The following is a 14,261-nucleotide window of genomic DNA, read 5'->3' as shown; positions in this document are numbered from 1 at the left end:
TGCATGTTCGTATCACAAAAGTTCTTATGAAAACAGTTTGCAGTCCAAATCACTTCCAGGGCTTGAGTTAGCTCCCCTATCATAGACAGGAGCATGTATCACAAACAGGAGCTGTATATGAATGCCTGAGTAGTTTTCCACCTTGTGACATAAACAGATGCAGCAAAGACCAGTTAACAGCTGCAGGCAGCTAATTCTATGGCATGCAGGTGGTTTAAAGTAACTACACCAGTTAACTCTAAGAACAGAGTGGCTGCTTACCAGGTATCTTGTTCACTTAGCACTGTAAATATTACACCTGAAATGAGGCAGACACTGTGAGAAGTAGCTGAGAACATCTTGATGACAGTCAATTGCAGAATGCAAAAGGGATAGATTCAGTTATTTATTAACCCATTCTCCATTTTACTGCCACAATTATTTTAATATAGCTTCAGATAAATCACCCCAGGAAAAAAAATCCAGTGTTTTCATACAAGAGAGCTTGGATACCCTTCAACAACCACAGCAAACAAAAGCTCTTGCTTAGGAACAAATGAAAACAATGGATTATGTGCTCAGAGGGAAGGCAGCTTGCTTCTTTGCAAGTGCCTGTTTTAGGATCCCTTCATTGCTTCCTAGCACTCAAACAATGATGGGAGTAGAACTTGTGCTACAGCAATTTTACCCTCCAGCTTTAAATTCTGATCCAGCAGACTGAGTTGATTCTCTAAATTCCTTTACCTCCCTTAACAGCTTCCTCTTAATCTGGGTGCAACTCTGCAGTCAGTTTCCTTAGACAAGGCATTGCCAGAAGTTTGTTGCTGTCCACTCTGGCCCAGCTTCAACACAGCCCTTCTTTATATACTTGTGTTTATTTCAGGGCTCAGCAGTAAAGCTACCCTTGTCACTCATGCAACAAGCTACACCAAGAAATGAATCCAGGACAGTACTACACTCATACAAAACAACAGTACGTGCATGAGACATGGGCTACAGGAAAGGGAATGGTTCTTCTTTTCAGTAAGAAGCTGCACCAAGCACTTAAAAAAAAAGCAGCTCTGGAACCACAGCACAGGTGATGGTACAGCTGAGCAAGTTTTTGGCTAAGAGAGCTGATTTGCTTCCTTCTCCCTTTCTTGATTCCCTGTGAATAGGGCAAAGAAAGTTCAGTTACTGGCTGCAGAGTCAGGTGTGTACTACTGAATATGAGGAGAACTTCCAGGCTTTCCTTACCTCTAGACAAAACTCTTCAGTGTTCCTTCCACTGATGTTTGCCTTGAAAAGCTGACCTGGTTCAAAACTAATAATGTGTCAAAAAAGAGGTTAGGGGAAGGTTGAGTTTCCTTACTTGCTCACCTAAGCACCAGTATAGCCCCAGAAAGGTGACAGAGGAAAAGAACTGCAGTAGTAGTCCTCTCAACCATGGAATAAAAACTGAATGCTAAAGAAAATCTCCTATGTCAATCTGCCTCCTGTCTCTGGTGAGTAGACACACTCCTTCCCACACACCTCCACCTCCTTACCCAAAAGGGCTCTTGCACTCTTTTAAGTGTACCTACTATTTGTTTAGTTTTGTTTTTCAAATCATCTTCATGAGCTGAGCTGGCCTTTGAAGGATCACACAAGCAGTGATGCTGAGAGCTAAGAGGCAGCAGAGCTCATAGTTGAGACAAGAAGTGGTAACAAGGTCTGCTCGTTTTGGCAGCAGATAAACCCTGGATTAATTCAACAGTCTCACAGAACTGTTTTTCTTGTACTTGATGGTGATCAATCAGTCCACCACACACAGAGATGAAGACCTTCCTCCCTTTGATATCTTGCTCTCAACTAATCTTCCTAGATCCAGTTTCCTTCCTTGAAAGTACTCCAGACTGTGGAAAGCACAACCACAAGACCAAATCACATGGTTCAGGCACTAAGTGAAAAGCTAACCTAAAAAGAAGGTAGTTTTCTACTGCATTAGTGGGTGGATTCAGATCATGGCACACTATCACAGTCACCACAAGGTAAGGGGAGCAAGAACTCCTTCTTTCACATTTAACCAACTGTGTCAGCTTGGCTGTCCATGAAACCAGTGCCACAAAAACAACCGAGCTGAAACAAGCTTCTTGCTTTCTTACCTTCCTTCAGAAAAACAGACAAAAATAAATCTTAAAAATAGGGTGACACAGCTTCAAATAATGGGCAAGATTATATATATATGATTATTACATATATACATATTATATATAAAAATAGATTATTATCTAGATGATACATATAGGAACCCAGATTTAAAACTAACTTTGATTTTAACCAGGTAATCACACATTACAAATGTCACAAGATCTATACCTTTAACCTGGTTTATGAGATACTTTTAGTTCTTTCCAGTAGTCTGCAGAGCTTCCAGATGTTTCATAAGCCCTTTTCTTATCACAGGCTACCATTCATTCTCTCTCTCCTCCCTTTTTAACCACAGTAGCTTTATCAAACTCTGGAAAGTGCAGTATTATCTTTTCATGGGCCTAGGCATAATAAGACATGAACCTAAAGCAAGGATTTTTCTTAATCTCATCTCAGTCAGTTATGTTTTAGTCAGAACTCTACCATCAAGTGGGAAAGCTTTACTTACATTTATTGAAAGGACAAATGAAAACATTCCGAACTGTTACATATGGAGCAAAGGGAGCTCACATACAAATGTAAGCATGGACAAGAACAGAAGAAAAACAACCTCTAAAATCCTTCATGCTGCCTATGTAATTTCAGGAAAAGTAATAAAAATGGCTCTTTTACAGCTGATTTAGCATCAACACTTCAACATTTTCAATAGCATATTCAAAGCCAATGATGTAAATTTTTCCTTTCTACTAACAATTAGCACAGGTATACAAAGTTAAAGGAGCTGTTCAGCTTTACCATATTGCAGTTTGTATGGCACTGCTCCACTGCTAACTATATGTTTTAAAGGTAAGTAAAAATTATTTCCAAATAAAATTAAGCTACATTTGAGTCTACAAAAAAACTTCATTTTCTGCATGAAAATGGAGTTAGAAACTGTCAGCCATTCATAATAACATGGTTTTAGATTAAATTGGAGGTGGGGTTGGGTTAGATGTTTTTGAGTGGCAAGGTGTCTGGGGTTTCTTTTAAAGAATTAAGTATTAAGAATTAGTACAAGTGTGCACACTGCCACTTGTTTCAGCAGCCTCATGAAACCTTTTGTATAGACATATAGTTTGTTAATTCTAGTTAACTTCTAAGAGGCTAAGAGGATGTTCTTATACAATACCTAATATCTGCTCTTTTGGGATTAAAGCATAATTGAAAGGGTCTCAAAGCAAGATGTAAGTAGTACAGACCAGTCCTCTGGTTTTCAGCACAAACAAGTTCATGAGCTATTGCAGGATATTAACATCAGATCTGGGGAGATGAAAACCAGTTTAGCCAAGAAGTACTACTACATACTTAGATAAAATAAGGGCAAAAGACTCTAATCATACACATAACTAGCTACTAACAGCTGCTGTTCCAGAGCAAAGAGCAAAGACATTAGAAGTATTTCACAAAGAGGATTGAAAAAGAAAGTAAATTCGATTGCTTAATTTCAACATTTGAAAGTCTCCTAGACAAGTGAAATGGCTGACTAGACAGCTTACTTTACTCTAGAAAGTGAGAATTAGATCACCAAGCAACTCTATTTTCTTTCATCATCACCTCCTAATAGGAGTAACTTAGAGACACTCTTGGTCTAGGAGCAGCAACTGCCTGCTGAAATTGAAAGGTGAGTGAAAGTCCATTATGCAAAAAGCTCAGAGTTGCTGCAGTAACAGATTTAAGAAAAGCAGATGGACTTGCCCATGGAAAATGCAGCAACACTGATCGTAAAAAGACACTGAGATAGGCTGCAACTGACGAGTTATGCTGGTGGCAAGAAATGCGACCATTGCAAAACTAATACTTGAGGTATCCTAAAGTTCAGGAGCATTCTCTGCTGGAATCTAGCAAACACACTCTAATATAAGAAAATTCTGATTAATGTGTATTACTCTGAAAAAAATATTCCAGCTGTCATCTTCACAGAAATCTTGTTATCATTCCCAGTTTATTACCAGCATGTACATGGTACACTGCTGCTAACAAACATATAAGTAAAGATTTTACCATTACATAGAAAAAAACTAGAAGAAAAAAATGACAGACTTTCAGTCACCAACTGCACAAACAGACAATTCTCATAGGCCAACAGGATTTATCCTAGCTCAGATCAAAGATCATCTCAACTTCAACTGGTGGCCAAAGGTAGATGTATAGGGAAGAGTGGATGAAGACATCAATCAAAATCAAAGACCATCAACCATAAAGGCAAAGATCTCAGAGGTACAGCCCTATATAGCATGCACCACTCATGCTTCTAAATTCATTCGCAAACTCCTACAATGCTTTGGAAATAGCCAGATCAGAGGATTTTTCCTGGTAAACTCTCACAGTACTCAGTATTACACAGTACTTGTATTTTTCTCTTCAAACTCCATAGCTCCGGCCCCACTGCTACAATGTAAAAACTACACAGATTTATGTCCATGTTTTTCAGCACCTGGAATACAACTATGCCATTTCAGGTCTCTCCCATAACAGAAAACTAACTAGATCCTAAACCAGTTCCAATTATACAGAATGCCATTTTTATATATTAAAAAACTCAGTTAAGAACCAGACTAGGAGCAATTCCATGTTCATAACGCTACCATGCCTGAAGTACCAGAGAAAGAAAAGAAGTCAGTGAATGACAATGACCAATGAAACAGGGAATGCAAAGGGACAAGAACTGCTGAGCGCAAGGCAGTCTTGCACAGTCAGTCTCTGTGGCTGTCATTTTAAGAGACTGAGATCATCCTGAATTCCTGTGTTTAAGCAAATGAAAGCATGAGGAATCACAATTCAGAGAAGGCACACAGAGGTGTCTTGTGTAACTCCAGGGGGGTTTCGTTGGTTTGCTTATGGATGGCACAACCTACTTTGTTTTTCAGTGCTGAAAGAGGAGCTAAATGTTAACATCAGTCCTCAGCTGAGTCTCTTAGTTTTCTCCTACAGTTTGTTTACAACTAACTGCTGAGTCACCAGGCAGCTGAGGCATTTCCAAAGACTCTAAATCAAATACCAGAAACAAATTTCTTGATCGCTATTAAATCTACATGGTCTGCAAGGCCATATCTTCTCTGGCTGGCACACTGTGGGAATCCACCATGGGAACTGAAGAGGACAATCACCATCCACTCTTAATTTTCACTGTCAGAAGTTTGAGTTCAATGGCCTTCATCTGAGGAAGAGCAGTAATACCCAGACTGCCACCACCATCTTGGCAACTGTGCACAACATAAATTGGCTCTTCAGTACTTGCTCTATTGGAATACTTAAAAGGCTCACAGGAGATCTAAATAAAAGCAAAACCAACTTACCACTACTGACATATTCAATTCACTTCAAAAATAATCATTGCAGTAGCTTTAATTAGCTTCCTGTAGCAACTCAAGAATACAAGCCACAAGAATTAAAAAAAAAAAAAAAAAAAAACTAACCAAAAAGCCAACAGCAAAACTGTGAGCTGTTTTCCTCTCTGTGTTTCCTGTCTCTTACTCTTCTGATATTTGGCTCTTAAGCAGCTGCAACAACTTCAGAAATGACACATCCATTCTGTATTTCACATTTCAAGCAACTCAAATTCAAGAGTGCAGTACAGACCATTACACTAAGGATATTTCTTTGTAAAAATTTAATCAGTATACAATCAACATACCAAAGCAACTGTAAGCTGCCGTCTACCACTTTAGTGACTACAGTTTTTAGAGATGCACCAGAATTGGCTACCTGTTCTGAACTGTCATTCTGAACTGTGCACTACCATCTTGCATCACCCCAGCCTGACAAACCTCTTCTTCCTTCTCCTGAATTTGCACAGGTAATATCCTGTTGTCCTGTCCTGGCTTGATGAACTGGCACTCAAGCAAACACTCTGCAAAATTTTCAGTTATCATCGACAGCCTAAGGCTTCCAACATGGCCATTATAGGTGTGATATATTTCTAACAATTCATCTGTATTACATCTGCTACTGCAGAATCCTAAAAAAGCTTTCAGAGTTTAAATGTTCATTTAAAAAGCAGATAAAAGTCACATAGTAGTTGCACCCAGTGTACTTAACAACCTCATGTGTAATGCAACTACAATGTATAATTATACTCCACCAACAGATAATTTGGTTCATAGGTCTGAAGTATGAAGGCACCTTCAGAATAACACCTAAAAAACAGGTGTGTCATCAAACTTATTAGAGAAGGCATTTAGACAGGTATGAGGAAAACAACAAGGAAAACACACAATTACACAGGCACAATGGTTAACTAAGTTAGCTACCTTGTCCTGACAATAGTTTGATCAAAGTATGCTACTCCCATCCATACTAGGCCAAAGAAGCATAAAACATACTGGCAAAGGAGACTCAAGCAGCAATTCCTATTAGCATATGGCTCTGCATTTGTAAGCATTATTATTTGTCGCACAGCAGCCAATAACAAATAGAATGGAGTAAGTTTTTGAGAAATGTTCAAGGCTAGGTTGGATGGGGCCTTGAGCAATGTGATCTAGTGGGAGCTGTTCCTGCCCATACCGGGGGGAGGTTGTGACTAGATCATCTCTAAGCCCCAGTCCAATCCCCTGATATTCTATGAGTCAATATGTTTTTAAAAAATGACAAGAAACATGTGGAAAAGCAGTGGCGTGTGTACATACATACACATAAAAAAGAGGTCCCTATAAATTAGACTGGAAGAGCCAGTGCTTTTAATTCTGCTTTGACAGCGTGTCTTCACACAGTTTGTTACAGCAGCTCCAGCCGAGACTGGAAAGAGCATCCTTGCAGCCCGAGCTGAAGGTACCTCGCAGCAATGAGACAGAAACTCATCACAAAACTGCGGGGAGGAGTGCGGCCTCGCTACCACAAGGCTGCAAACCACGGGCACTACCCAGGTCTAGGTTTCGCTGTGACAGCGCCTTCTCCCTCTCGGCGGGCCCGCTCTGCCGCCGCAGCCGAGGCCGTGACACAGCCCGAGCTGCCCGCGGCCCGTCCGCCGGGCCCGGGGGCGGCTGCCAGCGGCCCAAGGCCGTCGGGAAACAAGGCCGAGGCCGCGGGCGGGGCCCGGCGCAGAGGCGGGGGGGAGACACCGCCTCTTCCTCGCGCGGAGCCACCACGTCGGCGGCACTGCCAACACTGCGGAAATGGGCGCGGGGAGCCGGGCCTTCCTCTCCGAGTCCGGCCCCGCTCCGGCGCGGCCCGGGCCGGGCTCACCCACCTGTGTCTCCGATGATGATGTACTTGAAGAGGTACGCGTAGGCCATGGCCGCTCCCGGGCTGCCGCTCCCGGGCTGCCGCTCCCGGGCTGTCCCGCTCTCGCTCCGGCGTGACGCGCGCGCTCGCCGCCCGGGCTCGCGCTGCGGAGAGGCGGAAACGGGTTAACGGCCCCCGGGCGGCGCCTCCGCCCTCTCGCTCCCTCCTACCTCCGCCCCCGCGCCGCCGCTGGCGGAGGGGCTCTGCTCGCCCGGTTCTGCTGTCCGCCCTCCCTCGCTCCCTCCCACCGCGGCCCCGCAGGCGCCGGGAAAGCCGGAACGCGGCGGCGGCGGCGAGAACAATAAACAGGCGCCGAGCGGCCCCCGGACCCTCCGGCGACGTCAGCGCCCGCCCCCTCACGCCGCCCCGCCTCCGACCCGGAAACGCTGAGGCGCTCCGCCGCCTCCCGCCGCACGCAGGGCGGAGCCTCGGCCCCCGCCCCGCGGGACTGAGGGCGGTGGCGGCGGCGGCGGCGGCTCCGGGCCGGGGGGCTTTGGGGAGATGCCATTCCTGCGTGCCGAACCCATCGGGCTGGGAAAGAGCCCTGGGGTCATAGAGCCCTACCCGTGACCAAACACCACCGTGTCAACTAGACCGGCGCACTGAGTGCCACATCCAGTCTTTCTTTACCAGGGACCGTGACTCCCCCACCTCCCTTGGCAGCCCATCCCAGTGTCTAAGTACCCTTTCTGTGAAAAAGTTCTTCCTCGTCTCCAACCTCAATTTCCCCTGGTACAGTTTGACACTATGTCCTGTCATGCTGTCGCTGGTCGCCGGGAGAGGCAGCCGACCCTCCGCTGGTTGTAAACCTCCTTTCAGGGAGTTGTAAGGACTGATGTCAGCCCAGAGCCTCTTTTTTTGGCCAGACTAAACCCCAGCTCCCTCAGCCGCTCCTCACGGGATTGATAATCCAGACTCGTAGCCCTTCCTTGGACCAGCTCCAGCGCCTCAATGTCCTTCCTAAACTGAGAGGCCCAAAGCATAAACCCTCTGAGAGTAGCCAGCAATGATCTGTTTGGTAGAAGTGTATCTTCATCACATGTGTTCTGGCCTGAAAGGGTATTTTCCCTTTCTGTTTCTGTCTTTCCTCCCTGAACTGAAAGCAATGAGCCAGGGGAGTAACCTAAATTCACAGCTGGTGTTTAGGACTTTAATTTCTCAGAGCTCACATGGGATTGGTGAACTGGAAGAGGCTTCAAGGTCTTCCATAGTCTCAGCAGCTTCATGAGGTGTCTGGTGTACCCTGACCTTTGGACATGGGCAGTCAAAGGCAGCCTGGCTCAGGTATCACAGCCATGCTGAGGCTACACCAGATGCCAAAGGTAAATGTGGCAGGACACTCCAGTCAAGTCATGCTGGTGATGCTTTGGGATTCCCTTCAGCTCAGCTCTTTGTGGGCTGGGGGTACTGTTCAAGAGCTATTGGCACATTTTTCATATAAACTGACATTTTGCTCCTCTTCTGGCTCTCTGGTGGAATGGGAGTAAAAGGTGTCTGTCTTTTAACTTTATAGAGGATTTTATTTGTGGTCAACAGCTTGGACAACATTGATCTACATGGCTTCTAACAGGTGTGCATCCAACTTACTTGTAAAAATCTTCAATAAAGCTTATTGTGCCAAATCCTGTTGTCATATTTCATGACCTGAAACCCAAAATGAAGCTTTTTTTAAAGAAAACAAAAATCCTGTCTATTGTGGATGTGTAACGCCCCCCGCCAACCCCACCCCAAACAACACTAGAAAGTGGAAGGAGCTCATTTTTATACTCTAAACATATCTATCTTTTCCACATGAAAAATTCTGAGCACTTGTCAGATGTTTGCCTTCTATTTTTTTTCTCCTCTGTACTTCTCCTAATTTCACAACACTATTTATTAAGTGTAGAGCCCAAAGAGCAGTTCTCACGTGTCTCTAACCAGCCTCATCACCTCAAAATCAGCAAACGAGTATTTCCAGTCTTACCCCTCTCAGAATGTGTTTGTTTTTAATCAACAACATCTGAATTCTTGATACTAGATCCCTATTCTAGACAGTTACTACTCAAAAGTATGCATACATTTGGTATTTCCCTATTAGCACTGTTGTTCCTCTTGATGAATTTCAAGAATTTTGATTGTGGCCCCTCAGTTTAGCATAAATATTTGATTTTTTCTCTTTTCATATTATCTCTGCCATTTTGTTACCCAGGCTGTTCATGACAATATTGAATAGGTCTTGCATGGACATGACAGGACATTGAGAAGTGGCATGTAAAATTTTGTCCTAGTTTAAAAACCCTCTCCACACTGAAAAGAGCCATTTCTGTATTATTTTATTTGCAACTAGTTTTGATGTACATTTTTGTTAATAAACAATTCCTAGCCAGAATGAGTTTTCTCAGAGTAGCAGATTTTTGCCTTGCTTCCTATGAAAATTAGGCTACTGTTTGCACATATTCCTGTGTGTCTCTGTTTCCTGCCCTAATAATGATCATGAAATCTGGCATCTGGATGGAGCAGGGTACCTCAACTGAAGGAAAGGCTGCAGTTGGGGTCAGCTGTCAAACCCAATCAAGAATTCACAATAAAACAAGTCTTCTCAAGTGCTCCCTCAGCAGCTAAGCCCTTCAGCTGGCATTCTGACCCCATGCTGTTGGCATGGGTTTGTGTGACCTCAACCCCTGGAGACAAAGCTGTAGGAGATCAGGCCATAAGCAGATAAGATCTCATCCAGTATAAGTAAAGGTTGCTCTGCTAGGGATGGGGTAGCTCTGCTCCTCCTAATCTGCTTGTGGACCCTCCCTTGTTCTAGCCCTGTCAGAGTCATCTGCTGAATAGAAGTGGATAAGCTTTAATTTTTTTATATTAGCTTTCAGGCAAAATCATCCTGGATCCCACAGCCACACCAACAAACTAAATAACCTCATCAGTTGGATCCCATCTCTGTCCATGCATCCTCACTGCTCCCAAAGGGCCATGTTGTTGTGAAGGCTAAAGCTCACTCTGTGAGGTCAGTCATGCAGACAGGTATCAACTCTCGAGGTGAGCTCTCTCCTGTAGCTGCCTCCCCTGTGACTGGCAGGATGAGGTAGAACTGTGTGGGCTTTCGTGTCCTTCACCTTTCCTTCAGAGCTCTGTTTTTGTTCATCACATGCTCCAAGTCTCCATTAGTACTACTGGGGATTCCCACATGACTGAGCCACGAAAGGTATTACTCTGAGGGTTGGTCAAGTCTTGACACTCTGTCCTCAACATCCCAGGGTGTTAAGTTTCAAGTGTGTTTGATGGTGACAGACTTTTTAATAGGACTGTAGTGATAGGATAAGGGGTTTTAAACTAAGAGAAGGAAGATTTAGACTGGATATGTGGGAAATTTTTTTTTAGTGTGAGATTGGTGAAGCACTGGAAAAGATCACCCAGAGAGGCGATAGAAGTCCCATCCCTAGCTGCAAACCAATTTGGTTGAAGATGTCCCTGCTTATTGCAGGGAGGTTTGGGCTCAATGGTCTTTATAGGTTCTTTCCAACCCAAACTATTTTATCATTGTATGAGTACTTTATTCTGTTTACCTCACTGATGGGATTTGGTCTCATAGTTCCCAGATTATCTGATCTGCTAGGCTTCTAGACAAGCCAAATTGGCCTGATGTGATTGAATGAGATCTGGTAAGAAAAGAGAAATCTGTCTTGTAGAACTGAGATTTGCTGATGGGGGAAAAGTACAGAGAGTGCAGAATGAGATGGAAGGTGACTGACATCAGGGCTGAGCTGTCTGAGAGCCGACAGGTGGGTGCAGTTCAGAGGGAAGGCAACCCCACCTGTTTGTGCTTTGGCAGCCTGGTGAGCCAGGCAGTAACCAGCTTGTAGGTGACTCACATGGCAGGGCACTGACTCCTGTGGCTGCTCAGCTTGGCCAACACCTGCACTGTGGACAGATAACCAGGCCTCTGCTGGTTAGCCAGGCAGCCAAGCTGCTCTGGGGAGTGCCTCAGTCATTTGTGATGGTTAGGGTCACTGATGATCACTGATGATCGTTGCATCAGTGTTTGGGATAGTTTTTGAATCAGTGTTTGGGATAGTTATTTAACCAGTGTTTGGCAGAGGCATGCAAGGATGATATGCAAGAATTTGTGGCTTTTGCTATCCCATTTGCTGCTGGAGAAGAGACTGTTCCTAACTTATTGAATATTATCCACTGTTCTACAAATCTGAGATGCCTCCAACTAGAGATTAATACAAAATTGATTTTCTCCAAGTTACGTGTACCATATATCATGTTAAGTACTAATAAGAGGCACACAAATAGCTACTAAAATAATTTTCACTTTTTTCATTTTCATTTTTTTACTTCTCACCTGCTAAATTTACCTTTTCCACAGAAATTAATATCTTCTTTTGTTAAGCCCTAATATTTTGATAGAAGGCTACCATGTAGTCAGACTCACTTATTAAAAAAAATATTAGCCAGTTGATATAAAAGAAGCATTGGTAACTCCATATTGAAGAATTGCAGAGAATTGTTTTTCTTTAGTTTCTTTTTTTAAATTAATGTTGTCATGACTGCTTATCTGTAATGATTTTACATCACATGATGAAATATTTCACTATGATGACTATGTCAGGATTATATTCAGGCAAATATGGGAAGGTTTCTGGATACACTTTGGAAAACTATAACTTGCTGTTTATTCTGTGTCACTCAGTTTTTTCCTGAGTTTTCCACTTAGCAAACTCACTTGGGGTTTACAGAAAGGCCTGAGGCTTTGCAGGATCCTTACCACAAAAAATATGATTTAGGGAAGAGGCTTGGAGTCATCCAAAGCTCGACATACTCTCCAGAGTAAAGCATTAGACTGGATTTTTTCAACAGAAATTAAAACACAAAAGCAGAACTCGGTCATAACATTTGAATACCAGCATTTTAATTATATTTTTAACAGTAGTATCATTTAACTGTTAGAAGTATATCTCGACCCACACTTCAGTCTACCTTAAAAATTTTAAATCATTCAATTGTACAGTTAAATTTTCTATACAGATGCTGAGTAGGAAATGTTATTTTCTGGTGCCTGTCATTTAACTTGTCTGCACGTACTTCTTCTGGACATTAAGCGTATGCTATAATTTTTCTTATTTGTGAATGAAGATTAGATTTGTATTATCCTTAACAAACAAGGCAATATACAGTACATTTTATTTATTATAAATATTGAGAATGTCACCCCACTTCATATAGAAATAAATATAAAGAGCAGATCCTGCAAGAAGACAAGTATAGTTAAATCTCAATGAAGATCTGCCTTTGTAAAGATAATTTTTAAAGACATGTTAAGCCTGTAAAGGTGAACTGGAGACAGCTTCTGAGTTGAGTAGCTAGAAATCCATGTCTATGAGTGATGTGTGGCTTGGGTTTTGCAGGTCCTAGATCAGGCAGCTTTGCCTGAAATTTCAGCTAACAGCTGGATATTTGTGCACAGTTTACATTGGTACTTTTGATCTGGTGGAAAAAGAGGTTTGGAAATTAGTTTTTTTAAAAAACCATTCCTTTACAATAGTATAGTGTTTAACTAACAGCTTAAATTAAATTCTTTTGACTAAACACATTTGTCAGTCACATTTGTCCAGTCACTGTAATTATTGAATGCTTTGTTACAGTTCAATTACATTGATAAGTAATTTTTGGAAGTGAAAAATTCAGTTCCAATAGCAATTTTTTTGCTTTCAAAATATAATCTTGAGACTAAAGGCAGTGTAACAAAAAGTAAAGTATAGTTCTAGAGTTTCCAACTGTATTTATATATTAGGTTCTTGCTCCCCTGGAAATATTTGCATGACCTATGCTTTATCCCTGTTTATTTGTTTATGGCCTTTGCCACTGTTATCATTTCACCCTGTTTTTCCTTGCAAATAAACTTATTTTTCACTGCCTTGATGTAATAATAAACAGCTTGATAAGACAGAATGTGATAAATTTTAATACACTTTTCCCCATAAAAACAGGGGAAACAATAGGATCCTTGAAATAACCTTGAAATGCCTAAAAAACTAACTGAAAAGATATGTTGATTTTTTTAACAATTATTCTCAGGAGCCTTAGAAAATATGTGCTTGTGTAACAAGATTCACAAAAGCATGGAGGAGTAGTGCTAAACGATGTCAGAGATCCATTCAGAAGCCTGTTTAAACTGCCATCATGGTAAATTTTCAGTATTTTTTTACTTTAGAGACAGTTTTTTTCTTTATTTTTTTTAGATGTCTTTTAAAAGTTGTTTTGGCAATGCTTTCAGAAAAAGAAAGTGGAAGCTAAAGTTCCCACACAGGCTCACAGAAGTGAAAACAATCATGAAGACTTCCTGTTTACTGACAGCAGGAAGTGAAAAAAACTTTGGGGAAACTGATTTGCTTGAAAAGGAATAGGAGCAGGCAAGCTTGGTAAAACTTTTCTAGTCAGGTATATTTAATGGTTAAAAATAAAATTTTAAATTTCTTTTCTTCTTCTCTTCTACCTGTAATGAAAAAAATAATGACTTTTTTTCTTTTCCCTACACCCCTATTGATGTTTTTTGATGGCTGTAGAAAGTATGGAACTGTCTAAGACTCTGGAAGTCAGCAGTGTTGCTAAAGGATCTGAGCTGAGGACACATTAGGGACATTCGTGTCGCAGAAATGATATTTTTCCAACAAGAGATTAGCAGAAATCTACTCTACATTTTTTTTCTAAAAGGTGTAATAGAAATTTCTGCTAATTCTAACAAAACTGTTTGTATATAAACCATATTTAAAATTATGTTAAAGTCTTTAAGTTTCTATTGAAACCGCTTAAAATTTAACAAAACAAGCTAGCATGAAACTAGAGTTATTTCTCTTTTAGGTACTTCTTCATTATGCATTCTACTGAATAAGCTTTGTCATGAATATTTTTAATCAGAAGATGTT

At 41.8% G+C, this 14,261-nt stretch overlaps 1 protein-coding gene across 1 annotated transcript in view; it reads right to left on the bottom strand.

Annotated features, from left to right (window-relative positions):
* The window catches only part of RAB2A (RAB2A, member RAS oncogene family), a 43,052-nt gene extending 35,478 nt beyond the window's left edge, over positions 1-7,574 (bottom strand). Inside the window, exon 1 of the mRNA XM_063169224.1 lies at positions 7,313-7,574. Within this exon, the coding sequence (XP_063025294.1) occupies positions 7,313-7,358 (46 nt within the window). The 5' untranslated portion in view covers positions 7,359-7,574. The remainder of the gene's footprint in view (positions 1-7,312) is intronic.
* Between the last annotated feature and the right edge of the window lie 6,687 nt (positions 7,575-14,261).

Source organism: Melospiza melodia, chromosome 1 (genome assembly GCF_035770615.1).
Source record: "Melospiza melodia melodia isolate bMelMel2 chromosome 1, bMelMel2.pri, whole genome shotgun sequence".
NCBI lineage: Eukaryota > Metazoa > Chordata > Aves > Passeriformes > Passerellidae > Melospiza > Melospiza melodia.
Note: the sequence above shows the minus strand (reverse complement) of the source record. Positions and strands in the feature narration are given on the sequence as shown.